This window comes from Dreissena polymorpha, chromosome 14 (assembly GCF_020536995.1).
Source record: "Dreissena polymorpha isolate Duluth1 chromosome 14, UMN_Dpol_1.0, whole genome shotgun sequence".
NCBI classification, from domain to species: Eukaryota; Metazoa; Mollusca; class Bivalvia; order Myida; family Dreissenidae; genus Dreissena; species Dreissena polymorpha.
Genome location: NC_068368.1, coordinates 1,638,714 through 1,664,739, shown reverse-complemented (window position 1 = coordinate 1,664,739; position 26,026 = coordinate 1,638,714). Strand labels below are relative to the sequence as shown.

The 26,026-nt window shown below is 34.3% G+C and overlaps 3 protein-coding genes across 6 annotated transcripts in view; 1 reads left to right on the top strand and 2 right to left on the bottom strand.

The window, feature by feature from the left end:
• Nucleotides 1-5,037: 5,037 nt before the first annotated feature.
• Nucleotides 5,038-7,577, bottom strand: LOC127858483 (uncharacterized). Its single transcript, XM_052395671.1, has 3 exons — nt 7,125-7,577; nt 6,733-7,057; nt 5,038-6,644 (listed from the first exon to the last, which is right to left on the bottom strand). Exons 1-3 carry the CDS (start codon nt 7,575-7,577, stop codon nt 5,038-5,040), a joined length of 2,385 nt encoding a protein of 794 aa, XP_052251631.1.
• Nucleotides 7,578-9,551: 1,974 nt separating this feature from the next.
• Nucleotides 9,552-13,448, bottom strand: LOC127858295 (P2X purinoceptor 7-like). Its single transcript, XM_052395298.1, has 3 exons — nt 13,363-13,448; nt 12,596-12,838; nt 9,552-12,001 (listed from the first exon to the last, which is right to left on the bottom strand). The coding sequence occupies exons 2-3, from the start codon at nt 12,830-12,832 to the stop codon at nt 11,732-11,734; spliced, it is 507 nt and encodes a 168-aa protein (XP_052251258.1). The 5' UTR covers nt 12,833-12,838; nt 13,363-13,448; the 3' UTR covers nt 9,552-11,731.
• A 7,281-nt stretch (nt 13,449-20,729) lies between these two features.
• The window catches only part of LOC127858031 (probable hydrolase PNKD), a 20,450-nt gene continuing 15,153 nt past the window's right edge, over nt 20,730-26,026 (top strand). For 3 of the 4 annotated variants that reach the window (XR_008038732.1, XR_008038731.1, XR_008038733.1), the window contains exons 1-6: nt 20,801-20,850; nt 23,023-23,141; nt 23,482-23,594; nt 23,872-23,930; nt 24,984-25,076; nt 25,445-25,608. Coding sequence is in view for 1 of the 4 variants with exons in the window: in XM_052394873.1 (XP_052250833.1) it covers nt 20,816-20,850; nt 23,023-23,141; nt 23,482-23,594; nt 23,872-23,930; nt 24,984-25,076; nt 25,445-25,608 (583 nt within the window). In the remaining 3 variants the exon portion in view is untranslated. Of the gene's footprint in view, nt 20,851-23,022; nt 23,142-23,481; nt 23,595-23,871; nt 23,931-24,983; nt 25,077-25,444; nt 25,609-26,026 lie in introns of all 4 variants that reach the window. The other variant, XM_052394873.1, reaches the window with a different exon arrangement.

Genomic DNA, 26,026 nt, shown 5'->3' with positions numbered 1-26,026 from the left:
GGTGTCATATAGCTGAGATTTTGATTATTGCAAGTGTCCCGCATAATAATATTGTGAAAGTAAGTCATTGTGAATATGTGAAATATTATTAACTATGCACACAGGGATCGAAAACAAAATAATACACATCTAGGAATTCAACCCAATGAATACTGTTACATAATGTATCCTTAATACGAGAAGTATAAAAAACGGTTTGTATACATATTTTGTGTTGAAAAGTCCCACTAGCAATACTACGTGTGTGTATTATTATGTCTGTTTTTAAAGATGTGTCACTAAGTTATGCGTGTCACTTTTCCAGCGTCTATCAACGTACTTTGGCCCCCCTGTGACTTCTTTGTGATCACACCTCTTCAATTTCTTTAATTTACAAGTATTAACAATAGGTTTACTGGTACCTCAGTACGTATACTTTTTCATTTGTAGTTATTATTTCCATTTGTTTGTGAACAACTACGTAAATGGTATTGAAGATATTACAAAACCACACACATATTATATTGATGTAGATTATTTATAAGGAAGTTCAAAAATCATACCTCCCTTCAGTCTATTAAGACACATCTTAACGTTACAACACATGTTTATTTTAATGTTTTAATCTACTATCATAGGTATGTTTTCTGTATATCAAGCTGATATTATCACCAGCTAATTCCTACATAGAATTATCCAGTGATGATTGAATCACACGTGTCACCTATCACTCATAAGATGCGATTGACATATTTGAGGACACTTCATCCAAGGTCAATAAATTTAAATAAACTCTTGTTTTCATCGATTGACTTAAATATGTTTAGTTTTGAAAAATATGGTTTTGTTTTCGCAAATAGCACAATACTAGACCTTCACTGAAAAGTAACGTAACAATTCCTAATGCGAGTTCATGAAAATTGAGTCGTAACGTTATTTTTAACATTTTCGCAAGGTTTAATATTTTGGGGTCAGTGTATCATTTGTATACAAATCAATGAAACGATTGAATACCCATGCACGACATTAAATGCTGCATTGGCTAATAGCTTGCAACCTTTCTCTGAATATCACATGTTATAGAAAATGACACCTTGATTTTATTATCCCGCGTTCTATAAATTGAATATATAAAACACAGATACTATTTGAATTATCTTATGTTTAGGTCAACTCGTCACATGAATGATCGCATGTTGTAAAATCTCCTAATATGCATATACAGGTTAAATGCTAGGACGTCAACAACACGTGTTTGGGGTTTTATCCGGATTTATCTTGATACAGTCTATTGACGAGTGTTTACATCATTTATTTATCTCAAACTAAGATAGTTGCAATATAGATTGCCATTTTATCAGCAAAGTTACATATTCAATATAAAGCAATCTTCGGACTATGAGTTTTCATACTCTGCATTGATTGTAGGGCGTATGTAAACAGTACCAATTACAATAAAGTGCCAGTAAATGTCTTAATAAGATCATTCGTTTAATCATACCATAGTAAAACACCCAACGATCCTTAAACAAAATATGTGAATAAAGAAAGTTCATATACATTATAAGGAGAGAAGTTCTGAATAACCCTGCTAGTATTTCAAACTCAATTAAAAGTCATTAAACAAGATTGATCGCACATAACAATAAATATAAGTCTTCAAGTAATGATGTTGCACCTCTAGATTTACAATCAACTATTATTAATAATCAAGTTCAAACTAGTCTTTATGACAAAGGTGATGATTGTGGTTTATTTAAGAAATAATAATTTTCTTTGATGGTTTGTTGTCGAATAACCCACAGTAAGGAGTATAGATGCGTAGGAATTAAATCACGAGTGCGAAGCACGAGTGATTCGATAACACGCATCTATACTCCTTACTGTGGGTTATTCGACAACAAACCATCATAGAAAAATATTATTTCGATTGTAACACGATTCTGATTGATTTGATTCAATCTCTTAGACGTGAACTATATTTTTCAATACGCCGCCGTTCTTAGTACAAAGTTCACTATTTAGTGACGTCATTGAATTGTACAAACATATGACGTCGTGGTCATTCATAAATAGTTTGAAAATGACGTCACTTTCATATAAAACAACAATCATAGGAACTAAATGACGTCACGTTTATTGATGCTACTGAAAAGCTGGCATGCTATAAATGTTTTCTTACGTACGTTTCCTAATAAATAACATTCTTTGTAGGCGTGGTTATGCCACTTATCACCATTTATACAATTTGTTGTTTCATTACATTTATATACATGCTACATTTATTAGATTTCTTTAAGTGCGGGTTTTAGCACGTGCATTTTACTGCAATATGTTATTTGCTTATTCGAAACTATTTTCGAAACATTAAGCTCCGCCCATAAGTTATTGTAGAATAACCCACACTTGATTTCCTTCTTTGACTATAGAAAACAAGTCGCGTGCCGTGTTAGAAATTGTGTTATTTTTTATTTTTGGAAGGCACTGTCCAACAATTGATACCAATAAATCCATAATAAGCGCACCCCTGGGTGTAAAATAGTTTTCGTTTTAAATGCTATGTATACTTATTTATTCAACATGTTTTAAAACAGCTGTTTATGTGTGCCATACGTGTGTGTGTATTGTCTTTATATTATAACTTAATTGTGATATATACGTACATATGCGGTTCACAATTATTGTGCAACTTGCGACAATTTCGATACAAATGTACAATATTTCACAGCTTAATGTCAAAGAAGAATAAATTGTATCTTTTAAACATTCTTATCAACAAAGCAACCTGAATAATGTTTGTTTTTATTAGTCTCCGAGTGCAAATACCTTGATTTTCAATAAAAATTGTATACAAAATTATGCGGCCGCCATTTTGGAAAAAAAATGGCCGCCATGTTATTATTTATTGATGGCTAACGGGTTTTTTGGAAAGAGCATATATATAGGTACATTCATGGAAAATTTGGTGCTTGCTTACAAGTTTGCAAGATTTTGCTGATAAATGAACCTAAATCACCAAGCTATACAAGTTATAGTTTACCTAGTAAAATAATTGATTTCCTCAAAAAATAAGAAATACTTCAACCTATTGAGACTCAGATTTTCGTGCACGAGCCAGGATTAGATAACTCTAATGTAAGTAATTCATGCATGCGGTTAAACTGATTGAGTAGCTTCCCGTTGACCATTGAAATGTATTTTAATTTATATTTTAACCATTATATTTAAAAAATAGTATTGATTTTATGCGAATAATTTTGACAATTTGACTGAAAACGATATAAACGATATAAACCATTAGTTCGTAGGTGTGTGTTGTATAGTTTTTTAACAATCTATGTACAACTCAATTAATAACAGCAGCTCATTAATGACCTACAAATTATTTAAATGCACGTTGGAAATCGAGCCTTATTTTGATTATTTGCCAACGAAATTGCGACTTTGCCTCTCTAAATTACGACTATCGTCCCATAAATTAGCAATTGAAACAGGTAGACATAACAATATAGAAAGATCTCAGCGCTAATGCACAAAATGTCATGTTCGAGACATTGAAGACGAGTAACATTCCATTATGATATGCCCAGCCTTTAATTCACTGCGAAAAGAATGTATCAAAGCATACTATTATAAACAAAAACCAGTATGTTTAAATTTATTGAACTAATGGGTACGTCAAGCAAAAACAAATGAAAAACCTGAGCAAGTTTAAATGAAGCGCCTTAACAAATGATCCAACATAACTCATCTTGGACATAGTTATCCAAATAGTTATTGATTTACTTCTCTTCTTCTAGAAGTGTGTTTTTTTTCTAATAAACTCCTCTTGAAGAACGTTTATGTAACTGTCTTTTGTGTATGGGTTTCATCCTACAATACATCTGTGAAATTAAACAATTGAATTCATTGTATTCATCGTCTGTATGTTAGTCGAGCTTGACTATAATAGTATAGATGCATAAAACAACTCAAATGTTTGTTCTTTCTTACATTTAAATTCAATTTATTCATCACGTGGGCTTGTTTGTCTAAGAAAACGCTTTAAAACTCATAATACTCTTGCACTATGTTAATGGTTTCATCCTCCATATTGTATATACATATACAATTAAATTATTAAATTCTTTTCACACATCAGGTATACATGTGAACATTTGTCGCGCAAAACTTAAATATTTTAGTTGCGTATTTTATCACTTGTAAAGACATGTACGTCGAATGTATTATTTATATTCTATTTATTAACCATCCGAATTACATAGTTATTGTGAAAAATCACACAAAATATAGTGTTATATATATTTGACAAAGTTTACGCAAACAAGATTGTGTTTAGCTAAATGCAATTATGTTAACAATCATAAGTATGTGTAGATATATGTCTAACCATATAAACTATATATGTAGTTTTTTTAGAAAACTGAGATAAATACACGTGCATAAAGTGAACAGTCAGCAGATGCTAATAAGTGGCACACTTTTGTGACAAAAACATACAAGGTTTCTACACTTGTTTCATTTCTTTTAAAGGGGTCTTTTCACAGATTTTGGCATGTATTGAAGTTTGTCATTAAATGCTTTATATTGATAAATGTAAACATTGGATCGAAAAAGATCCAGTAAAAAAAAACAAGAATAAAATTTAAGAAAGAAAACAAGTAACCCTCAACTGGGCTTGAACCACTGACCCTTGGAGTAAAAGTCTAACGTTTAGATCACTCGGCTACACTTGCTCATACAATCAATGATATGTTTAATACTTTATAAAAGCCTCCTCTTAGTGTCACAAAATTTAACGACAACAGCCGAGCTCTCCAATTTATTAAATCGTTTCACGTTGCAACGCTTTATATTTTTCAGGTTTTTAAATCGTCAAACAATTCATATAATGAATATTTTAGAGCATGGTAAATGTTCAGTTGTGTAGAATACAGATACTACTGCACAAACCACTGACTCATCAGCTGGGAACTGCCTATCATCAAGTGTTTCTATCCTTTAATCCCAGGACACTCTCCGGGCAGTGGATCCGTAGTGTTGGCCAAACACTACGGGTCAGTGGTTTAGCGTCCAGCTCTTCTCCTCTCGCATCATCCACAGCCAGTTGGATGCTTTTTCTGCAGCTTGTCTAAGTCTGCCTGCAGCCCTCTTCCTGTCACCTCCCTTGATCCCAATGTTGCTGAGCATTCTCCATACTGATTGGGCTGGAAATCCTCTGCACCCTATTTCAACGGGGAACAGCCAGGCACTCCAACCGCGACTTTTACACTGTTCTTGTAGCTCAGTGTACTTTCCCATTTTCCGCTCGTAGGCCTCATCACACCTAGTCTCCCAGGGTACAGTGAGTTCTATCATCACCAGTTTCTTGTCCTTGGGAGACCATTTAACTATGTCTGGTCTCTGTGTGGTATGGACTATGTCTGGGAATACCAGCTGTTTTCCTAGGTCGACCTTCATCTCCCAACGCTCTGATTCATCAAGGATAGATGTTGCTGCGGTTCTTGCCTTCTTGGCAGTTTGTCCTTCCTTGACGAATTTGATTGTTGGTACTGCCTTCTTGTTGGTAGGTCTTGTCTTCCTTCTCTCCCGCTCTAGTATGTCTGCTAGCTCCTTGAGGACTGTGTCGTGCCTCCATCTGTAGCGGCCTTGTGTTAGCGCTGTCTGGCAAGATGAGAGGGTGTGCTGCATGGTTCCTGGTTTGTCGCACAGCTGGCACTTTGGGTCTTCCACTAACCCCCATCTGTGTAGATTGACTGGAGATGGCAGCAGATCATATACGGATCTCAGTAGGAATTTGAGTCGTAGTGGTTCGTAGTGCCAAATGTCTACCCATGTCAGGTGTCTTTCTGTGGTCTGCCATTGTGTCCATGCGCACTGCCCTCCCATCCCGACTGCTCTGGCGCGCCTGTCTTCCTCTTCTGAAAGCCTGATCTCATACTGGACCATTTGGCTTCTTTCTTTCTTACCGGCAGTGCTCCAGCGTTGTGGTTTTGAACTGCCCAGGCCTTGTCTTCCTATAGCTGTGGTGCCTACGATGCCTTTGTGTCGTAGCCTGCTTTCTGCCTGGGCGACTGCCTGGCTTGCTGACCACTTTCGCCCTGTGCGTGTCTCGATGCCTGCCTTCCATATCATGTCATCTGATGACTCTTTGAGGGTTACCACCAGTCTTCCTTTGGCAACCTTGAACTCTTCAACTAGTGAGGTCATTGGGAGTTGAAGTTGGTTGGTTCTGCCATACAGTCCAATGCTGGTGAAACTAGGAGGGACACCAAGCCATCTCCGGAGATGCCGGTTGATCACTCTCTCGAATCCTTCTACAGTGGTTGTAGCTATCTCGTACAGCATAAGGGGCCACATAAGCCTAGGTAGTAACCCATGTTGGTAGAGCCATGCCTTAAACTTGCCCGGGAGTCCTGTCTGGTCTATAAGCTTCAGGCCATCTTGGAGCTGGTTTTTGACTCTAGTGATGTTATTAGTGTCCTTCAGGCTGGCGTCGTACCACTTGCCGAGGCACTTGACTGGACTGTCAATAATGGATGGAATGTCTTCCCCTTGTACCTGTAGAGTGAATCTTTTGGTGACCTTTCCCTTCTTGATAATCAGGCTCCTTGACTTCTTGGGTTTGAACTTCATTCGTGCCCATGTGACCGTGTCCTGTAGGGCTTGTTAGTACCCAGCGGGCCTGTACATGTGTGGTGGTAGTGATGGTCAGGTCATCCATGAACCCCCTGCTGGATGGGAGGTGTATACCTGACGCTGTTTTTGGTCCTCTGGTTTCCCTCTTCGCGGCATTGATGATCAAGTTCATGCCCATCACGAATAGTACCACTGAGATGGTGCAGCCAGTTACTATCCCCTTCTCTAACCTCTGCCATGGCGTTGTCTGGTCACCGATTGAGAATCGAAGCTGTATGCCATCAAAGTAGCCATTTATGATACCCTGTATATGCTCTGGGATATGATAGTGCTTCATTGCTTCTTCAATAAGCTTGTGTGGTATGGAGCCATAGGCGTTGGCGAGGTCTAACCAGACGACTGTGAGGTCATTGGCGTTCACCTTTGCTTCACGGATGATCTGACTGATGGCACTGGAGTGTTCAATGCAGCCAGAGAAGCCCGGAACCCCCCCCCCCTTTCTGTACTGATGTGTCAATGTACTGATTGGTTGTCAGGAACGTGGTCATTCGTCTTGCCAGGACAGCGAAGAATATTTTCCCCTCCACATTCAACAGTGAAATGGTTCGGAATTCGGTCACATGTTTGGAGCCTTTTTCCTTTGGAGTAAATATTTCCTCTGCCTGTTGCCAACAATCTGGGACTTTTCCTTTCCTCCATATCACCTTAAGTAGGGTCCATAGTCTTCGTAGTAGCATCGGGCACATCTTGTATACTTTATAGGGTATACCGTTTGGTCCTGGTGCGGAGCCGCTTCTTGCTTTCTTCACTACATCAGATACTTCCTTCATTGTGGGTTCTTTTATGTTTAGTGGAATTGTGGGTTCTGGGACTGGTTCAATTCTTGGACAGCTTCCTAATGGATTATCTCTTGCTTGATCGGAGTGTGTGTCCTTTAGATGCTGTTGTATCTCTTCCATACTGCTTTCAAGCTTCCCAGATTTTTCTTTGTCTAGGAGTCCTTTGGAAAACTTGTATGGATGTTCAGTAATAATGTTTCATTACAAATATGATAACTACAAATACATTTGCGAATCTGAAACATTTTTTGTATTATGTCAATTTTCCAAAACTTGAAAAGGCCACTTTAATCAGTAAATAAAAAATAAATTTGTGTATTTCAAGCCTCACAATATGTTTACTAGAATATTTTCTACTTTACAATATTATCTTTGTTAACATCCCATCCTTTTTTTATACTATTAAAACAGGTGGAATTTCCTTTAATATAATGCAAATATAAAAAATATGAATACAAAATGTATATTGATATCGTTTGATACATGACAAAAATGTGCAAAACAGGGACGACACTTTCCGTTTTCATGGTATGTTTCTTCTTAGCGAAAATCCAATGTAGGCGGAAAGAGTAACACGTAGAAACTGAACCGTCTGTGATTCCTAAGAATCAAGTCAATGTACCAACAATCAGCATATTTCAGTGAAAAGATGGAACAGGCGAAGTAAATTACCAGAAAGGTTGTATAAGGTTAGATGCCTGCTTCAAAGGAAATCTTTCAATAAGACTCCTATTGGGATCATTTCAAGCAGGAGCGACCAATGTGATTCGAAGCAGTGGAACAAATGCGAACATACCAGTAGTTGAAATAGTGGATAGAGTTGAAAATACTTACGGTGAGATTGAGACCAGTGAATCTATTTTCGGAATTCTAAATTCAAACTTTAATTTTAAAGCCACTATAAAGGTTTCACAAACACAGCTCTTGTTGAAATATGTAATATTCTCAAGTTTGAAATTTCATTCTTGTTGTTAAAAATCTATTTATCTGAAATCATAAAAAATATTTAGACTTACTTGGATTGCTTGTTCAGGGGAACTTGATTAGGCAGGTATCCATCAATGATTTTTACATGGTTATGGCCATTTTTTAACTTGGACTTTTCATTGTGAACGTTTAAGCCAAGGTCCCTGTCTAGGCAACTTTAAAGTTCTTTGGTTCACATTATGTTATCCACACAAGGGAACACATTTGTCAAGGCTAGGTAACCCTACAATTAATGGTCGCTACTTTTTTTATCTAACACTGGGAAAAGTGAAAGACGCTGGGAGTAGACGGCTGTTTTAAAGTTGGTGGCAACCTTAATTAATTGTTGCTGTAAGGAGTCCCTATTAGTAAGATTGATTTGATGAAATGGTGTCAAATGATGATGTACCTTCAGTGCATTTTTGTGTTTGAGTTAAGGGGTTTCAAGACCAGAGGATAAATTATTTTGTGAATAAGGTTCATTGCGAAAGGCATATGGTATTGGAAGAAGCCAGGGCCAGTCATATCAAACATCCTACAACATTGGCACCATGCGATGCAATTTTTAAAGTGCCATAAATATGTAACCGTCACAATTATAATTACTTTTGTTGCACATTTTCAAATTAGCTGTCAAATATCCTTTATATTTGAAACAAACAGATCAAAATAACTTATATTTTAATATTTCAAAATTCAATCGTAAGTTAACCTTGTAGTACTGTCTTTGATTAGACAGACCCCCAGATTAGCAATAGCTCAGGTGAGTTGTGAATGATATTCATTGGTGTAATGATTTAATATGTTATTAAATATTTCTGCTTGTAATTGACATGCTATACAGTAATTATTTTGTTCTAAAAACAACTCCTATTTTATCATTTATGTTAGCCTTTATTGTTGTTGCTTGCTGACTGAATACAGAATTAATTGCAATGTATATTTTGCAACCATTGTCTTTTGGTTTCTGTAGAAATGTGTTTATTTTTTTTTACATAATTTCATTCAAAATATAAGTAAAAAAACCGAAGTTCAAACATAGTTACATAGACCATGGATATCAATTAACATTTTGAACACATGAGCCAAACTTTTTGTAAAGATTACAAAATATTTTTTCTAAAAACATTTGAGCGCATCACAAATTTTAGGGGCAAAGGCTACTCAGCTCGAGGTAATATTTATATCCTTGTAGACATTATAAAAAAATAACATACATGTTACCTTTGTTGTAATTTTGTCAAACATGCTCTTAGCATTGAATCTTAGTATGCAGCGTTCCAAACAAAACTAAATAAAAAAATTACTTTAATAAGTCAGAAGCAATTGCAAAGCAGTTTGATACTTGAATTTTCTGTCTTAAGTTACTGAAATTGCATGTTATTTGTAATGACTGTGCATATATACTTATGTAGTGGTTAACATGTTGATATTCTTACTGCCAATAAAAATAAACAAACTTATTTATATGCTGTTTTTTCATTTAATGCATAAAATACTCTATAACAAATATCATATACATGCATCATATGTGTTGCGTTTTGAGAAAACTGGACAAAATGCCTGTGTGTAAAGTGTTGTCCCAGATTAGCCTGTGCAGTCCACACAGGCTAATCGTGGAAGACACTTTAACCCTAAACAAGATTTTTGGTAATAAAGGACTTCCTTTAAACGAAAAATACCATAAAAGCGGAGTGTTTTTCCAGATTAGCCTATGCCGACTGCACAGGCTAATATGGGACGATACCTTACGCACATGCATTATGCCCAGTTTTCTCAGAATGCGACGCATATATAAATTGTTCTATGCAGAAATGTTTATCAATTACATAAAAGTTAACACAGTTTGAACAAACTGCTAACAATACAACATACGTGGACTTATTCACACAGAAAATAGTGTAACTAATTAAATTACAAACAAGTAAAATGGATATACGAAATAAACAAGGAATGTTTGTGAAACATGTCTTCCCCCTAAAATGTCCATACAGCTGTTATATGTTATGTGTTATAAAATTGAAAGGCTAAAATATGACTTTGACCTCTGAACAGAACTAGTTACATGCAACTTCCATACCAAAGTTGAGATTTATCACTAAGACACACACTTAGACACAATACATATATATATTGAAATTAAAATATGACTTTCACCTTTGGTGTATCAATACAAATGGATACTTTTGTCTTGTCATAAACAAAAATTATACAAAATGTGAAGACGGAAAGTCAAACAGAACTTTGCAATATCACTCATACAAGGGTGTCATATATCATGTCGATAAACACCGTTATACACATTAACAATACAATTTTTCTTGACCTTGAAGGTATTAACGCCAAAATCAATATGGGTCTTATTGATGAATGCATCACCTATACAAATTATGAAGTGGGACAACAGAACTAATGACCACACTTGGACAAGGCTGTCACAGAAAGTTATTTAAATGAACCTGTGACCTGAACTTATGAGGTATCAATGCCAATATCAGTGTCTTGTTCCAGCGGTATAAAACAACTACACCAAATTCAATAATTAAGTTGCAATAAGAAATTTGGTTTACAACAAAAGAGACTGACCGACGTGAAAGCTTAATGGACCAATTTATTACATAGTTTGCAAGTTTACAATCTTACCAGAGACAGTAAGGCAACTTAAATAAACATAAAATAAAAATACTTTGACTCAGTGCGGGAACCGAATTTTGAAGGCCTTTGCAAACAGTTTAGATACAGATGATATGACACAGAACGTGGCGTCTCATCAGGATCCAAACTGTTTGCTATGCTGATAGTATTCTTTAAAAAAATCAATGAAAATGCTAATTTTAGAAATTCAGCAGACCACATTTTAGCAGACGACAAATTTCCCAGGATGTAAAGGGTTAACATTATAATATTGGGAGACACATTTACAACACAGAAAATTTGTATTAATTTTATAATTTACCAAAAATCACTATTATTAATACTTTATTATATTGTTTTATTCAAAATGATAATGTTTCATAAATAAAAAGTTGATGATTTGTTGTTTTGCAATACATGACAGGGCTTTTTTTCTTGATTTGGGAAAGGGCATGGCCTTCAATTTTGGGGAAATTTTTTTCAACAAAAATGAAAAAGGGGAACACATTTCCCAAAGTAAGCATATTATTTGGGGTAAAACGCATGATTTTTTAAAGAAGTTTCCTTAGGGAAGGGGCCTTTATAAGGCCCTTGTTACAGAAGGAAAACAAGCCCTGCATGACCATAATTCAAGCTGATGCCTTTCAAAGCTGTAGGGTTAATGTCACACCTTTTCAAACAAGACGGGCAGGAACAAAACCCACATAAATTTGGAAGGGGTTAGGGTACTTGTCTCTGATCGCCCAAACACAGCATGATGGAATAACTCTTCTGTTGCCTACTCCAAGCCTTCCATGTGCCCACAGTATATATTGTCTGTAGGCAGCATGTCTGTTGGCCTTGTGCGGGTCCTCTTCATCAGCATCATCCAGCAGAAGAATGTCCCTTCGCTGCAGTCTCGCCAGTCTCAGTACTGCAGGGTCCAGCACAAGAACTGTGAAGTCCTAAATTAACAACTTGACAATTAATTTCAAAATCATTATTGTCTCATGATTTGTAAACATACACACATGCAAGTGTTATTGGTAATTTGTAGCCATTTTTAGCTCATTATTTTTTGAGAAAAAAAATTATGAGCTATTGTCATCACCTGAGCGTTGGCGTCCGGTTAAGTTTTGTGTTTAGGTCCACTTTTATCATATAGAATCAAAGCTTTTGCATTCAACACTGGCTGGCATTTTGACAGAATTATGTGCCCTTTTTATACAAAGAAAATTAAACATTTTGTTAAGTTTTGTTTTTTGGTCCACTTTACTCATAAAGTATCATAGCTATTGCTTTCAGACTTGCAACACTCGCTAACTATCATAAGCGGACTGTACATGACAAGTTTCATAACTCTGGTTGGCATTTGGACGGAATTATTGCCCTTTTTCAACTTAGTAACTTTGAATATTTTGTTAATTCTAAAGTATCAAGGCGATTGCTTTCAAACTTCAAATACTTTCATACTATCATGATCGATCTGTATCTGGCAAGTTGACATAGAGGTCATGTTCTTTTATCATTAAAACCTTTAGATAACATTTGTCACTTACAGGCAGTAGAGAAAAGCAGTGTCTTGGCTCCCTTTCGCAGCATATTCGCTCTGCCTGGGTTGGCATTTCCCTGCATTTTCCACACACACACCAGTCTGGTGACTCAGCACCCTCAGGTGGATGGTATCCACCTTCACCCCTGGCTACTGGCTTATGAAAGTCCAATATAAGACCAGGGTTCTCATCTAGGACCCCCAATATTATTTCCTCAAGCTGTTCTCTTGGCATGGTCTTCATGTCTTCCTAAAGAAAAGAAAAGAAACTGTTAGAAAATAAACAATAATGTTATAAATAGTAATTAAAATTGGAATATCATTTTTAAAACTAGAAATGCGTTCATTGAACACGGATGCCTTGCTGACTGCCATTGGTAGCAGAAATAGACACTTTCCTGATACGCTCCAGACAAAATCCAAGTGCCAGTATTAAAACTTTAAAATGGCACTTACTCAAAGAATACAATGTAGTTATATTATGTTTTTCTTGCACGAAACTTCTCTTTAATAAATTCGTTTACCTTATGATGTGAAAAGTTAATGTAATTTTTCAAGTTATGCTTCAGGCAAACTAAAAGTATACAAATTTGCAAAAGGCGATAGGTAAAAATCTATAAGAGGTATAGTATGTTTCCTTTGCATTGCACTTCTTCTCAGTGATATTTTTCAGTCTAAAAAGTTCATAGACACTATAATTCACAGTTTTTTAGGTTATGCTTATCACAAAACTTGAAGATCAATTGCACATATTATGTGCTAGTTAATACTTACTCGAAATCTGTCTTTCCTTGTTTGAATGACAGAAAGGGCAACTTCATCCCTATTTGGATCAGCTTCCCGAACAGATTTTTTGCCTTTTCTGGAAGCCGGACCTTTGCCCTTTCCTCTGCCCCTTCCTCTGCCACGAGCTGAAACATTTTGTTATATTTAAAAAAAAAATGGATGAACATATTTCTTGATTTTGTGGTGTTTTCTTTTTCGTACCATTTGACATACGACTATGTATGTCCTATGTATTTAAAAATACCTTAAATTTTCTTTGAATTTAAGTTTTCACCTACAAAAAAAACTAAGTTGTATATTAATTATTTTTTTTACAAATGATGCATGTAGCAATTATAATTCACTGCTTTTGAATAAAGTTTGAAAAAGTCAAAAGGCATGTGTACAAAATATTTTGTTCACGAATTTCCGTATATGGTGAAAACCAGAAGTCGAAATTACCTGCCATTGCCAAATATAAGGGGTCCAAATGAAAATTCTTAGGGTCAAAACACTAAAGTAATTTTAAATGTGTTCTTTTCTGAATGTTTAATATTTTGTTATAGCTTATTTGTCATATTCATGGTTAAAAAATTTCAAAAAAGCATTATTTGTAGCAACAAAGATCATTTCTTGTCATTTTGGAAGTAAAATGATGTAAAGCTATTTTTTTGCAGGATTAAAAACGGAAAAAAGACTGCAGTTTACTTGCATCAAAACGCAGGTTTCTGCTTCAGTTGAAATCCCTGTTATTGTCCATAAAATTGACAAAAAGGGACCACCGCCAAGTTTTTTAAGCAGCTTCCTATATATACCTGGTCGAATTGGGCTCTCTGTGGCACTTGTGCTTGGGGATGCTCTTCTTTGGGAGGCTCTCCTTTTTCCTAGACGCACCGGACTGTCAAAAATGCTGTTTGAGCTTGATGATGACGTCTAAAGTGAATATAGAAAGATAACACATTTTAATAACATTTGAATCAGGTGACCAAACTTTGTGGCACTTGTATTTGTAGAATGCATGCTTCGTCTGACAGCTTTTCTAGTTGTACATGTACATACTTCTTCAAAACAGATATTTAAATGCACCAAATTCATGAAACCATATTTATTAATTACCAACTTGCTCTACTTTACGGGTATATAAACGATTTATACAACCGCTAAATTAGACGATGCCTATGAAGAAGCATTTTTCTAGACATAAGAACAGGGTTTTTTTAATTCAATGTCCGAAAATATATGGACACCGACGTGGAATTGACAGTTGCAATAAGTTTCTTTAAAACTAGTTTGTCTGCAAAGTCGTAATTACAATCAAGGCAAAAGTTATAAGTAAGTACCTGTTATCGAACAGCACCTATTATCGGACGTTTTGTTTTGATTCTGAATGCACATGTGCAAAAGTGCGCATGACGTCACATTGATAAACAAATGGTCGCACATAAAGTGCATGACCTACTTGCCTACTTAGCTTGAAACAAATGCGCCGAAAACAGGTTAAAAAATGTATTAATTGTTATTTACACTTTTTTATGTGTTTTTTTGCTATTACTTTTTGAATGCATTTATCAAAACGTGCATTTACACACCAAAAGCATATTTCTGTTTGCAATTTTGATTGCAGCAGACGCAGATTTTTTCGCCGAGTCCGGGTCACGTGATAGTCATGTGACTTTTTATATGCTTGAGTAGTATTTATGAAGTGTCGGGTAATAGGTCATGTTTACATCGGCCGCCATTTTGTTTTGTCTGCTAGAGGTGACATTAACCAGGGAATCATTGTTATGAATTCTTGAAGGATATTTGCTGGCAAACTTTACAGATAAGTTATTAAATGATTAAACTGTTAGTCATTTGTTGAAACAAAATGTTTTTGTCATTTTAAGTGTTCCAATTTTAACATATTTTAAGGTAATTTCTTATGTGTTCGATAACTGGTTCGTCCACCATAAGTCAAGAAAATGAAACATAAACTAAAGCAAGTATGCGTGATGCAATTCCATGTAAAACAAAATATTGTAACACAAAAATATCTTACCGAACTCATGTTGGCTTTCTTTGTTTACGAGGAAATTGTGTTGTTTGCCCTACGTCATCAATATATGCGTACTTCACGAAAGAAGCCGAGGAAAAGCGGAGATCGCGAAAATGTACGGAAATTGCAAAAATGTAAACATTTCTTCAAATTGTGAAATGGATATATCTTCCATAACTCTTGACAACGTTGCACCTAAGCTGTGGCATTATGATTTTTTATTCAAGAGTAACTGAAATGCGTTAAAAAATAGACCAGTTTTTATGCATAATAATTGGATTTGCCACCTTATACGAGACTTTAAATGTAATAAAGTACAAATGTAAGTAAACTATCGTTATACGATTTGCGATAATACCGTTGATTTCTAGCTTGCATTAGAGTTCAAGTTCAAAGTTTGATATAAATCGCCGCAATCTATTCTGAAAAACAGGTGATATTTGGTAAACGCGCATTAGCTTCCGTTTTATGTCAATAATATATATTCGAATACGTATTTTCGCTTGCGCATATCATAGTTATCGCTTGCGCACGTCAAGGCTACGTGTTCGCTTTCGCGTGCACCATAATAGCTTTCACGTGCGCACGTTTTAGCTATCGTGTTCGAATGTTATCACCATCGCATTAGTTATCGCGTGCATACGTCATAGCTATCGCGTTCGTACGTCAAAGATAGAGTCCGCAAAATAAAATATTGACTATGTCACCTTTATGTCCCCGTAGTTTTGTCATTTTGTTGAAATTTTTGTTAACTTTGAAACTCATTTTGTAAACCCGAGCTACATATTCACACAAGCAGACACACTAGTTTCGTAAATTCTTATCATTTTTGTTTACTGCAATATAGTTTAATATAAATGATATTTAAATATTAATGGGCAGAGGCATATGAGCCTCGTGATGCGAAAATGAGTCTTGTTTTAGATACGCCCAGCGTATCTTACGCCCTGCCTGCGCATCCACTCACCTAAATGATACGGGCAAAAGCCGAAGCGGGCGTTGACCGTTCATACATATGGGAATTTAGACATAAAATTACATAAGAATACCACATATGGATACGTCTCAAAAAAATTTGCCACGCGACATATATTTTCGCGATGCTATTTATGAACTTGAACAAATCAAAAACACTTTGACATATGCTAAATCACATGTAAATACATACCTCAGAAAAAGTTATATCAATGACATCATAATTGTGTAGCGAATCGCATTAAATATTCTCGCATTATTTGTTTTTCTTCGCAACCGTTCCAGAATTAGGTCATTACTCAATTATCTCCCCTGAATGCTCTTCTTCAGTGGGTATGAGCCAAAGACTGGTTTACTACATATAGTAACAGTCTTCACCGAACACAATTTACGTGAACATAACCCGTCTTTAATATATTGCCGAATCTCCGATTTCAGTCGAATTTATTTGCTTTGATCTTTTCGATATCTTATTGTTATTATTATCCTGACAAATCACAAACGCTTGTTAAAAAATTATTTGTTTTAAACACTATAGTTGGCATCTCTATTCTTCAAGTATTCTCGCGGTATTTCAATAACGACACCCTACTGTTTATGTATCAGAATTTGTGACGCATTTTCCATTCGCTCTCAGAAAGAAGTTTTACGTTTGATCATAAGCAATATTCTGGTAAGTTGTCGTTGTTACCCACCAGAAACACATTTATTCACAAATTTTTCAGATATTAAGATCTAACTTTTTAGTCTTTTAGCTTTAATTTTTAAAGTATTTTCACCTCGTCTGCTCGCACTTTACCGATATCCCAAAAGGTTACATATCACTATAAATAGTTTAGGCCTAAAACCACAAAATCCGATACCGTTGGAATTTTCGTACCACAATCTTACGTAAAATCTTCAAGATTCGAAATCAACAAAAAAACAAGACATTTATAAATTGTCTGCATTATTGATCAAATTTTAAGATATTTGTTGGTTTTCCGTTTTTAGAAGCTGTTCTGCCAAGGCAAGAGCTGGGCATTATACATGCCATTATATCCAGCAAAACTGACAGTTTTGGTTTACAGAAATCAACAAAGGAGGAATTCCCGAACTATCAAAATTTCCAAGCTATACACACATTTATTATCTGTGGTGATCTTTATTGGTTCTGTTTGTTTACTTGGATGGAACATGTGAGAACTTTTATAGAACTTTGAAAAGTCTATATATGTCTATCTATAAACAAAAATCAGCCATGGTATAATAAGATCAGATGTGCAAACAATGTCAAAGGGTTGTTAAATTGACAATTTGAAGGCAATTATGCTGAAAAAATATGAAAAGTTTCCATGCAAATTTTGTCTGTATATCGAAAAGTGTCTGCCGATTATTGTCAAACTAGTAATACAAAACTTACCACAAGTATGTAAAAGCACTAAGTACCAGTGATCATTTTTAGTAAGATAGTGTAATTCTAAACAGTAGCAAATAGCTTGTTTAGTAAATGCATAATGCAATTAATATGATTTCCGTTCTATTGTGTAATTAATAAATTGGTTGTTACTTGCTAATCCATGATAAATGTTTTATGGCTAGTGCAAAACCAGCAATGTTAATTTTGTAAAAGGTAATACAATAACACCACTTTTTAATTTCATAAACGTAAATATTCTTGAAATGTAGGTTGATGAGTTTTACTTATTTTGTAACCATTATTTTATGTGCAAATAAATGATGTGAAGTGTTTTGTATATCCACACAATACCACATATCTTTTATATATGTACTGTATTATGTGTTATTTGAATGTTTAAATAAAAAAATATGGATGATATAACATGATGCATTCTAATATTTGCATTCTAATTGTAACTGTAGAGCTAAGTGTATGCAGTTTAGACTGTGATTTTAGAATTGCTACAAAATGGCTAGTTTTTTAGTGGCGACACAATTTAAACTATTCAACAATAGTTTGCGAAAGAAAATTAGAAACCTGCAAGATACCTGTATTTATTAAATATTTTAATTGCGAAACAAGTATGTTGTTATGCTGTTACACATAATTATACATTGATAATAAATAAGAAGACAATTAGTGGTGTTAACGTTTCCCAACAGTAGAAATCATTCTTCTGATGAAGTCAGTGGTATACATACGAAAGCTCCAGGTATGGCTTTCAATACGTAGTGTGTGTTATTTGGCAGTCTAAAACTTATTGGATTAAAAAAAATCCTGTCAAATTTGTCAATCAAAATTGATTTGACACATCACATGTACTGTATGCTAAATGCAACTGCTTTAGCAAGCTGTCAAGTTGAATTGAGACATTTGATGAAACAAACTGGTTCCTGGGTAGGACCAGTACTTAGTGTCTATATGACGTACCATGACGTCGAAAGTCTACAAGACCTACTAGGTAGAACGAGAAATGTACTTCGACGTACAGTTTTCACCGACCCTTGAGTGTTAGCCAAATAGAAGACACCTTACATCTGTTGCTTTTAGAGATATTTGACATTGAACATAAGTATTATTATTATTTATACCAAATTATGCGACTATCGACCGCTTACTCATAGATATTGTGCGTATTTATTAAACATTATTATTATTATTATTTATACCAAATTATGCGACTATCGACCGCTAACTCATAGATATTGTGCGTATTTATTGACCTGGCGTGGAGGAATTAACCTCTGACTTATGCAAGTTATGGTTATCACAAAATACGACCAACGGAGAGGTTATAATACATTATTTATCCCGTTAATGCTTTGTAACTGTTTGGTTACCATTGGGAATTTCCTACACAGTAATGCACTGGACGGTCGTGATACTCCGCCCCGCATGATCAATAAATACTCACAATATGCTGAATAATTTTATTTTTAAAAAGGTAACAATTGAATCTTCTTCAAATTTGTATATAATCTATTTCAATGCATTAAATACTTAACACTTCTATTTGTTGTTTTTTTGCCATTCTGATATTTTTATTCATTTTGTCCTCAATTAAAAAAGAGATTTTAAGCATTTATTATGAATAAATCTGAAGGAAAAGCGCCCGGATTGTCCGGGACAGTCCCGGAAATGAAGAACTTGTCCCGCTGTCCCGGAAATCTGTCAAATGTCCCGGAATTTACAAAATCCATATATACATGTACCTTATCTTAGGCTTAACTGCACCTCGAATCTGTGTATATCTGCAGCATCTCCATGACAATGCCTACCCGAATAGGCAGAATTACGCTACGTGTCAAAATCGATCAATTAACAGGGGTCCTGTTATCATATCAATTGTCTCACGTTCGCGGTCAAACCAAAAGGCGGCATTGTTCAATGTGGTTGTTAATTGACTTTAATCTACTAGGTCATTATTTCCCGCTGTGTAAGGGCAAAGGATAGTTGTTCACACATCTGAAGTCCAACATCGCTGAGTAAAAAATTAAAAGCAGTTTATGTTCGTGTATGTATTGTAAATTGATTTGAGTTGACGATCTAACGGTACTGTATTGTTGAATTTTTTATTATATAAATGTTATATATGAATAAAGGCGTATCAACAACTACGCGTTACACACCGGTCTTAATAACAATAACGCTGTGACGTCACCATCTATGTTTAGAATGCTTAAACTGAAAACACGTGGCTTGTATCTAGTAACGGAAGTAGTAATGTTTAATTTGACGTTAATAGATCAAGGGTATTTCGGATAGGCTTTCGAACTTTTGCAATTAATGATGCGAAACAAAAAAAAACGTACCAAAAATGCATATGTCTATAAATATCGCTACATTTTATACATGTCCCGGAAAATAGGCAAAAGTCCCGGACAATTTAACTCAATGTCCCGCAATTGGTCTGAAAAATTATGGCATGTAGAAGTACAAACATGTATGTCGAAGCACAAATTGTACTTTGACGTACAAATATATACTTTGAAGTGTATTTATATTTATGTAGACGTACAATTATTGGTACAACCCAAATGGTACGCCATAGTATGTCTTTAGGGTTATCTAAAGAATGCTCCCACTTAAGGGATAAATAAAGAGACCTCCCAGTGACTAAGCCAGTTAGCAGACACCCCATCCACTATACCACAGACACCGAACCAGCTATTAATTCCTGTGGCTAGAAAAAAAAATTAATAAGATGCTAGATCTTTAAGCTTGGAACATGTAACTCGTTTTAAGATTGATTTTTTTTTATGCATTACTCAATAATTGCAACAATTATATTATTTTGAACACAATCATGTCCATATATTTATTAAAAATACATGGTTATCAAAAAAAATAAATGAAAAGCTTTTGCCCGTAAATTAGGTAGCACCTATAATCATATTAGTTTAACGTAACCGAAATTAAGGGCGACAAATGATGTAAACAAACCAAGAATAACAACAACAAGAAGGATACTAAATACAAACATTTAGCTGTACATGACATGAACTAAACAAATGCCTAAAGCAAAAGATTGCCTATTTAGAATAGGGTACATATAAGGAGTATTGATTGTTAATTTACTAAATTTCTCTTTCTTTTGGATTTGTTTTTATCGATATTTTTGATTTAGTATACTTTTCGGAATTACTGTTTCGGACACATTTTTTAAATTCACTGATATTGGTCATGACTAACCGTATCTTTTGGTACCGATAGCAGTACAGATTGGGCAGTTGACCTGTACTTCCATTCGTCGGAATTAGGTCTACCCTTAATTAAATGTGTCATTAAACATCAATTATGCTTCCTTTAAATCTTGAATAGTTAATACTATAAATGTGGATTTTATCATGAACAATATTTACACGCGCACACATCATTAGACCTTATTTGGACCTATGCATAAACCTATTTGTTTATGAAGATAAGATAAGATTTATTTTGAGTCGGCAAGAGTGAATAAAAACAATTAACATAAGCTTATGCAGCTTGTACAACTGACTATAAAACATGAAGAATAATGATAACAATTGTACAAAAGCTGACAGACTGAAATCAATTTGTAAAATAAAAGACAAATATACATAAAATATAAAACATGATATTATAACATCAGATATGGATATTTAAAAAAGGTTTAGATTAATCTGATTAAAAGTCAGATAATTATTTAATAAAAAGAATAAAATATCCACTAGATATGATTTAAAATAGGTAGTAGGTTTAAGCAATTGTTTCAAGTATAAAGCATTTATAATACAGGGTTGTTACTTGTCATATAGCATTTAGTTAGCATATATCCGTAAAAACATGAAAACATATAAGGCATGTAACATAAAACAGAAACAAGCACGTTAAGTTTACTGGACATGCAGAGCACACAAAGCAACATAAGGCATACAGAGCATACACATCAGAGTATACAAAATATACAAAGCATACAAAGTATACAAAGCACAAAGTACAAAGCAAGCAAAGCAAAAACAAAGCATACCAAGTTAACAAAATATGCAAGGCATACAAAACAAAACATATGAAGACTTATCCAGGTTGAAATATTTGGGTAACCCCAACTGATTTTTCCATTCTACTACTAAGGTGGTTTTGTACTTCCATAGAACACTCAATGCACTTACACATCTTAAAATCATTTTGTTCCTTAGCGTTTATTGAATGCAGCATTTAGTAATACAATAAATGTATTGTTAAAATAGAAACAAAAATGCAGTATAATTATAATAACATACACTTGGAGACTTTTCTAACGCATCAGTTAATCATATCAATATAGCTCCCTTATTTTTAAACGGCTTGTGTTGACATTTGGACCAAAAATAATTCAACACATATCTGATAATTCCTGAAAATTTATTTGAAATTGAAAAACAACAAAATATTAAACTTAAAAATTAAAAATGTCACTTCAAAAGTCAAATTCGCAATCTCGTACAACGTTAAATAATAACAATGTGAAAAATAAAACGTATAAACTTACACCACTTTATAACTGACCGGCTAGCAACATGCGAATGAGCCGTTTGGCACCTGAATATTCATACGAGTCATATTGTTTTTCTTTAATTAATGTTATGTTTCTTTTGTGTAAAAACTTACTTAGAATTATGAAATTGAAATTAAATAGGAATAACATGTATATCGCCTTTTACTACACATTGTGATTTTTCTAACGCAATACTTTTAAAACTAACATATCTCAGTAATGAGTAAATATTTTTATTTAAAATTGCACATGTGATAATTTGACTACCGGTACAATATGTGCAAGCTAACGATAAAATCATTCATCTGTGACGATCGGACGCTTAAGCAAGTGGGAAAGGTAGCCTGTAAAATGCAAAGTGCGCGATTGCGCTCCTGAATATTCATACGAGCTATATTGTTTTGTAAATTAATTTTATGTTTTCCTTGTGTAAGAACCCACCTAAAATAATTAAATTGAAATAAAACTAGAACTAAATCGCGTTTCAACATGTCCACGTGCAAAAATATGGAACCACACCTACCCCACATGCTAAAGCGTCCAATAGTCACGGATTAATGATTTTACCGTGAGCTTGCATAAAAAGTAGTCAAATGATTGTACGTTAAATTTTAAATCAATATCTTTACTCATAACTGAGATATTCAAGTTTGAAAATTGATGTGTTAGAAAAGTCCCCAAGTGTAGTGTAGATATTTTATTTATTGCTTCTGCTTGTAGGTATTTTCTGTACACTCATACCCGCTTTGGTAGATATTATCACGGAAAAGACATACAGAAGGCAAGAGATAAGTATGATGAAGATGGACACACAGTTATAGAACCCACTCTGTTTGATAGTAAGTATAGATATTGTTTAATCCTCATGATACCAATTGAACATGCTGTTCAAATAAAAAGTAAATTCAAATTTTATTGTAGACAATTTTGTCATGTCTTGCTGACCTGTTTTCGTCTAAAATTGGTTATACTAATTCTTTGTTTAACAAGGAAGATGATTATGTTGTAAAAGTGTTTTTTTTGTCTGTGTTTTTGGTCTTTTATGTTTGATGAATTCTTGCTACTTGATTTGCATAATACATATGTCACTTTTAGTTTTAAAAAAATCTGCTTACTTAATTATTCCAAACTTTCAACAATCTCAAAGGAAGAACAAAACCAATATGCAATACATTCCAGAGCTAGAGATCACACCCATTCCTGTAGCCCTTGACAACTATGCATACATAATTATGGAGACAGAATCCAATACATGTGTTGTCATTGATGTTGGTGATGAGAATGCTGTGATAGTGAGTAAATTATTTGCATGCATATAATAATAGAATTCAATTTTAAGAAATAATAGTTGTTCAAATTATGTTTTTTAAATGAATTTTTTGGAGAAATAACTCATGGTAAAGCGTTGGAATTATATCATGAGTGCAAATGTAAGAGTTAAGTTACAACTGATTTAATAAATAATTTATTAGGTATTTATTACTTGTAATTGTTTAGCAGATATCTGTCTGTATCAATTGAAAACTATCAGTATCATTGGTGCCAATATGCCTCATTACTTTATTGCAGAGATTTCTGGACAGAATGAATGTAATACCAGCTGCAGTGCTGACTACTCATAAACACTGGTAGGTATATAGTCCTGCACTTTACTGTTCCTAATAAAAAAAGCCTGATCATAAATACTGGCAGCAATGTACAATATCTCTTGTTAAAACAACGCCAATTAGAGGACCATTTGTAGGCATTTACAGTTAATTTTTCCTTTGGCATATTTAGATCACTTTAAGATATTAAAGATACATGTATCCTTATCATAAAGAACATTTGACTTCTCATGGGTTTATACAAGTCTCTTTACCTTTTAAAAAAAAATAAGTATTTAAAAGTATTTTTGTTGCCTTATGAAAAGGAATTACAATATTGTTTGTGAGAAATATGGAAGATTTATAGTTTTGTTTATTTTGAGTTTTTTGCCTATTTCAACTGTAGTTCATTCTTATCATCACAGTCATTTTATTTTAACCCATTTATGCCTAGTGGACTCTCCCATCCTTCTAAATTGGATCAATTTATTTCCAAAATTAGGGATGTCAAGTATATTTATTTCTATATTTAGAATATTTTATAAAGAAATTCCTTTAAGCAAACAGAGCAGAACCAGATGAGACGCCGCATTATGCGGCATCTCATCTGGGTCTACGCTGTTTGCAATGTCCTTTTTTCAGGACGCTAGGCATAAATGGGTTAACCTTTTCCCACACAGAAGCTAAGTGAAAATTGTTATGTACACACAGCATAAAATCAGAACAGCCTGTGAGTAACTCACAGTCTGTTCAGGTTTTATGCTGTTTGCTACTCATCAGAATCTTAGGGTTGGAAATGAAGCCTTTCAAACTTGAATATATTAAAAAAGAACTTAAATTTAATTTGAAAGTGTAAAAATGTTAAATGGCAAATCCTAAAGGCGATCCTGCAATACTGGGATTTGTAGGCCCAGTTTATAAGGAATACAAATATAATTAATATTGTAACTTGTCCATTTTACAATAACTTTAAACATTAGGTTGGTTCAGATGCCATTACTGTGAATAGCATGCACAGAGCTGTCACTCGATTTAAAGAGGAAGAGAAAAAAGAAACAATACCTTCTTACTTCAAACAAGTATTTTCTATTTCAGGGATCACAGTGCAGGTAATCGGGGAATGCGGAAAAGATATCCAGGTCTTCGCGTTTATGGTGGATACTATGATAATGTTCCTGACGCTACCAAGTAAACATTTAGAATTTCTCTTTAGTTCTGCTAGATTGATACTATTGCTACCAGTAATATCAGTTGATTTCATTGAACAGGACTGTTTTTTTGTTCATTAATTGTGTTCTGATTGCAATGAAGGACTGTTTAATAAATTCCATTTTCAAAATATTTTTATGGTTCATTTGTTCAATCATAATAGTAATATTAATACATAATTATATTCTTTCAATAAATCATTTATTTGTTCATTAATTCTATTCATTCAATCTTGTCCCATTTGTCACCTAACCAAATTCTCATTCAATCTCAAAAGATTGTTCTATCCATTTTATTTCAGTATTCTCATTCAATCTCAAAAGATTGTTCTATCCATTTTATTTCAGTGTTTTAATGGATATTGAGACAATAAAGTTTGGAGGCCTGAATTTTACCGCTATCCACACCCCTGGGCACACAACAGGGCATGTGTCCTACTTTCTGGATGGCAAACACCTCGGGGCACCTGACTGCCTCTTCTCAGGGGATCACTTGTTTCTTGGAGGCTGTGGTAAGTGGAAAGCAATCAACTTTATAATACCCCAGCTAACAAAGTTTTGATTTCCCCAGTAACAAAGTTTGACTGAGATATATAGTAGTCCTGCGATCGGTTGGTTGTTTTTGTAAATCTCAAAGCATAATTATTTTTTTTTTAATTTAAAGGAACAGATACCAATCTCTAGCGATTGAATTGAAACTTCTTGAATGGGAGGTGTGCAAGACAATTGTTATCATGCTCAGAAATCCAAACTTGTAACTTTTGCCTGTCAGATACCGGTTGCTCGAAAGAGTTGCTTTTGTCCGTTCAGTAAAAAGTAGCGAACCAATATTGTCTTTTGAAAAATCGCCAATTATTAAAAGCAACCCCCATTGTGATTTTGCGGCCGTATTGCCTGTAACAAAGCGGTTCAAACTGGGTGTGGTGTTTG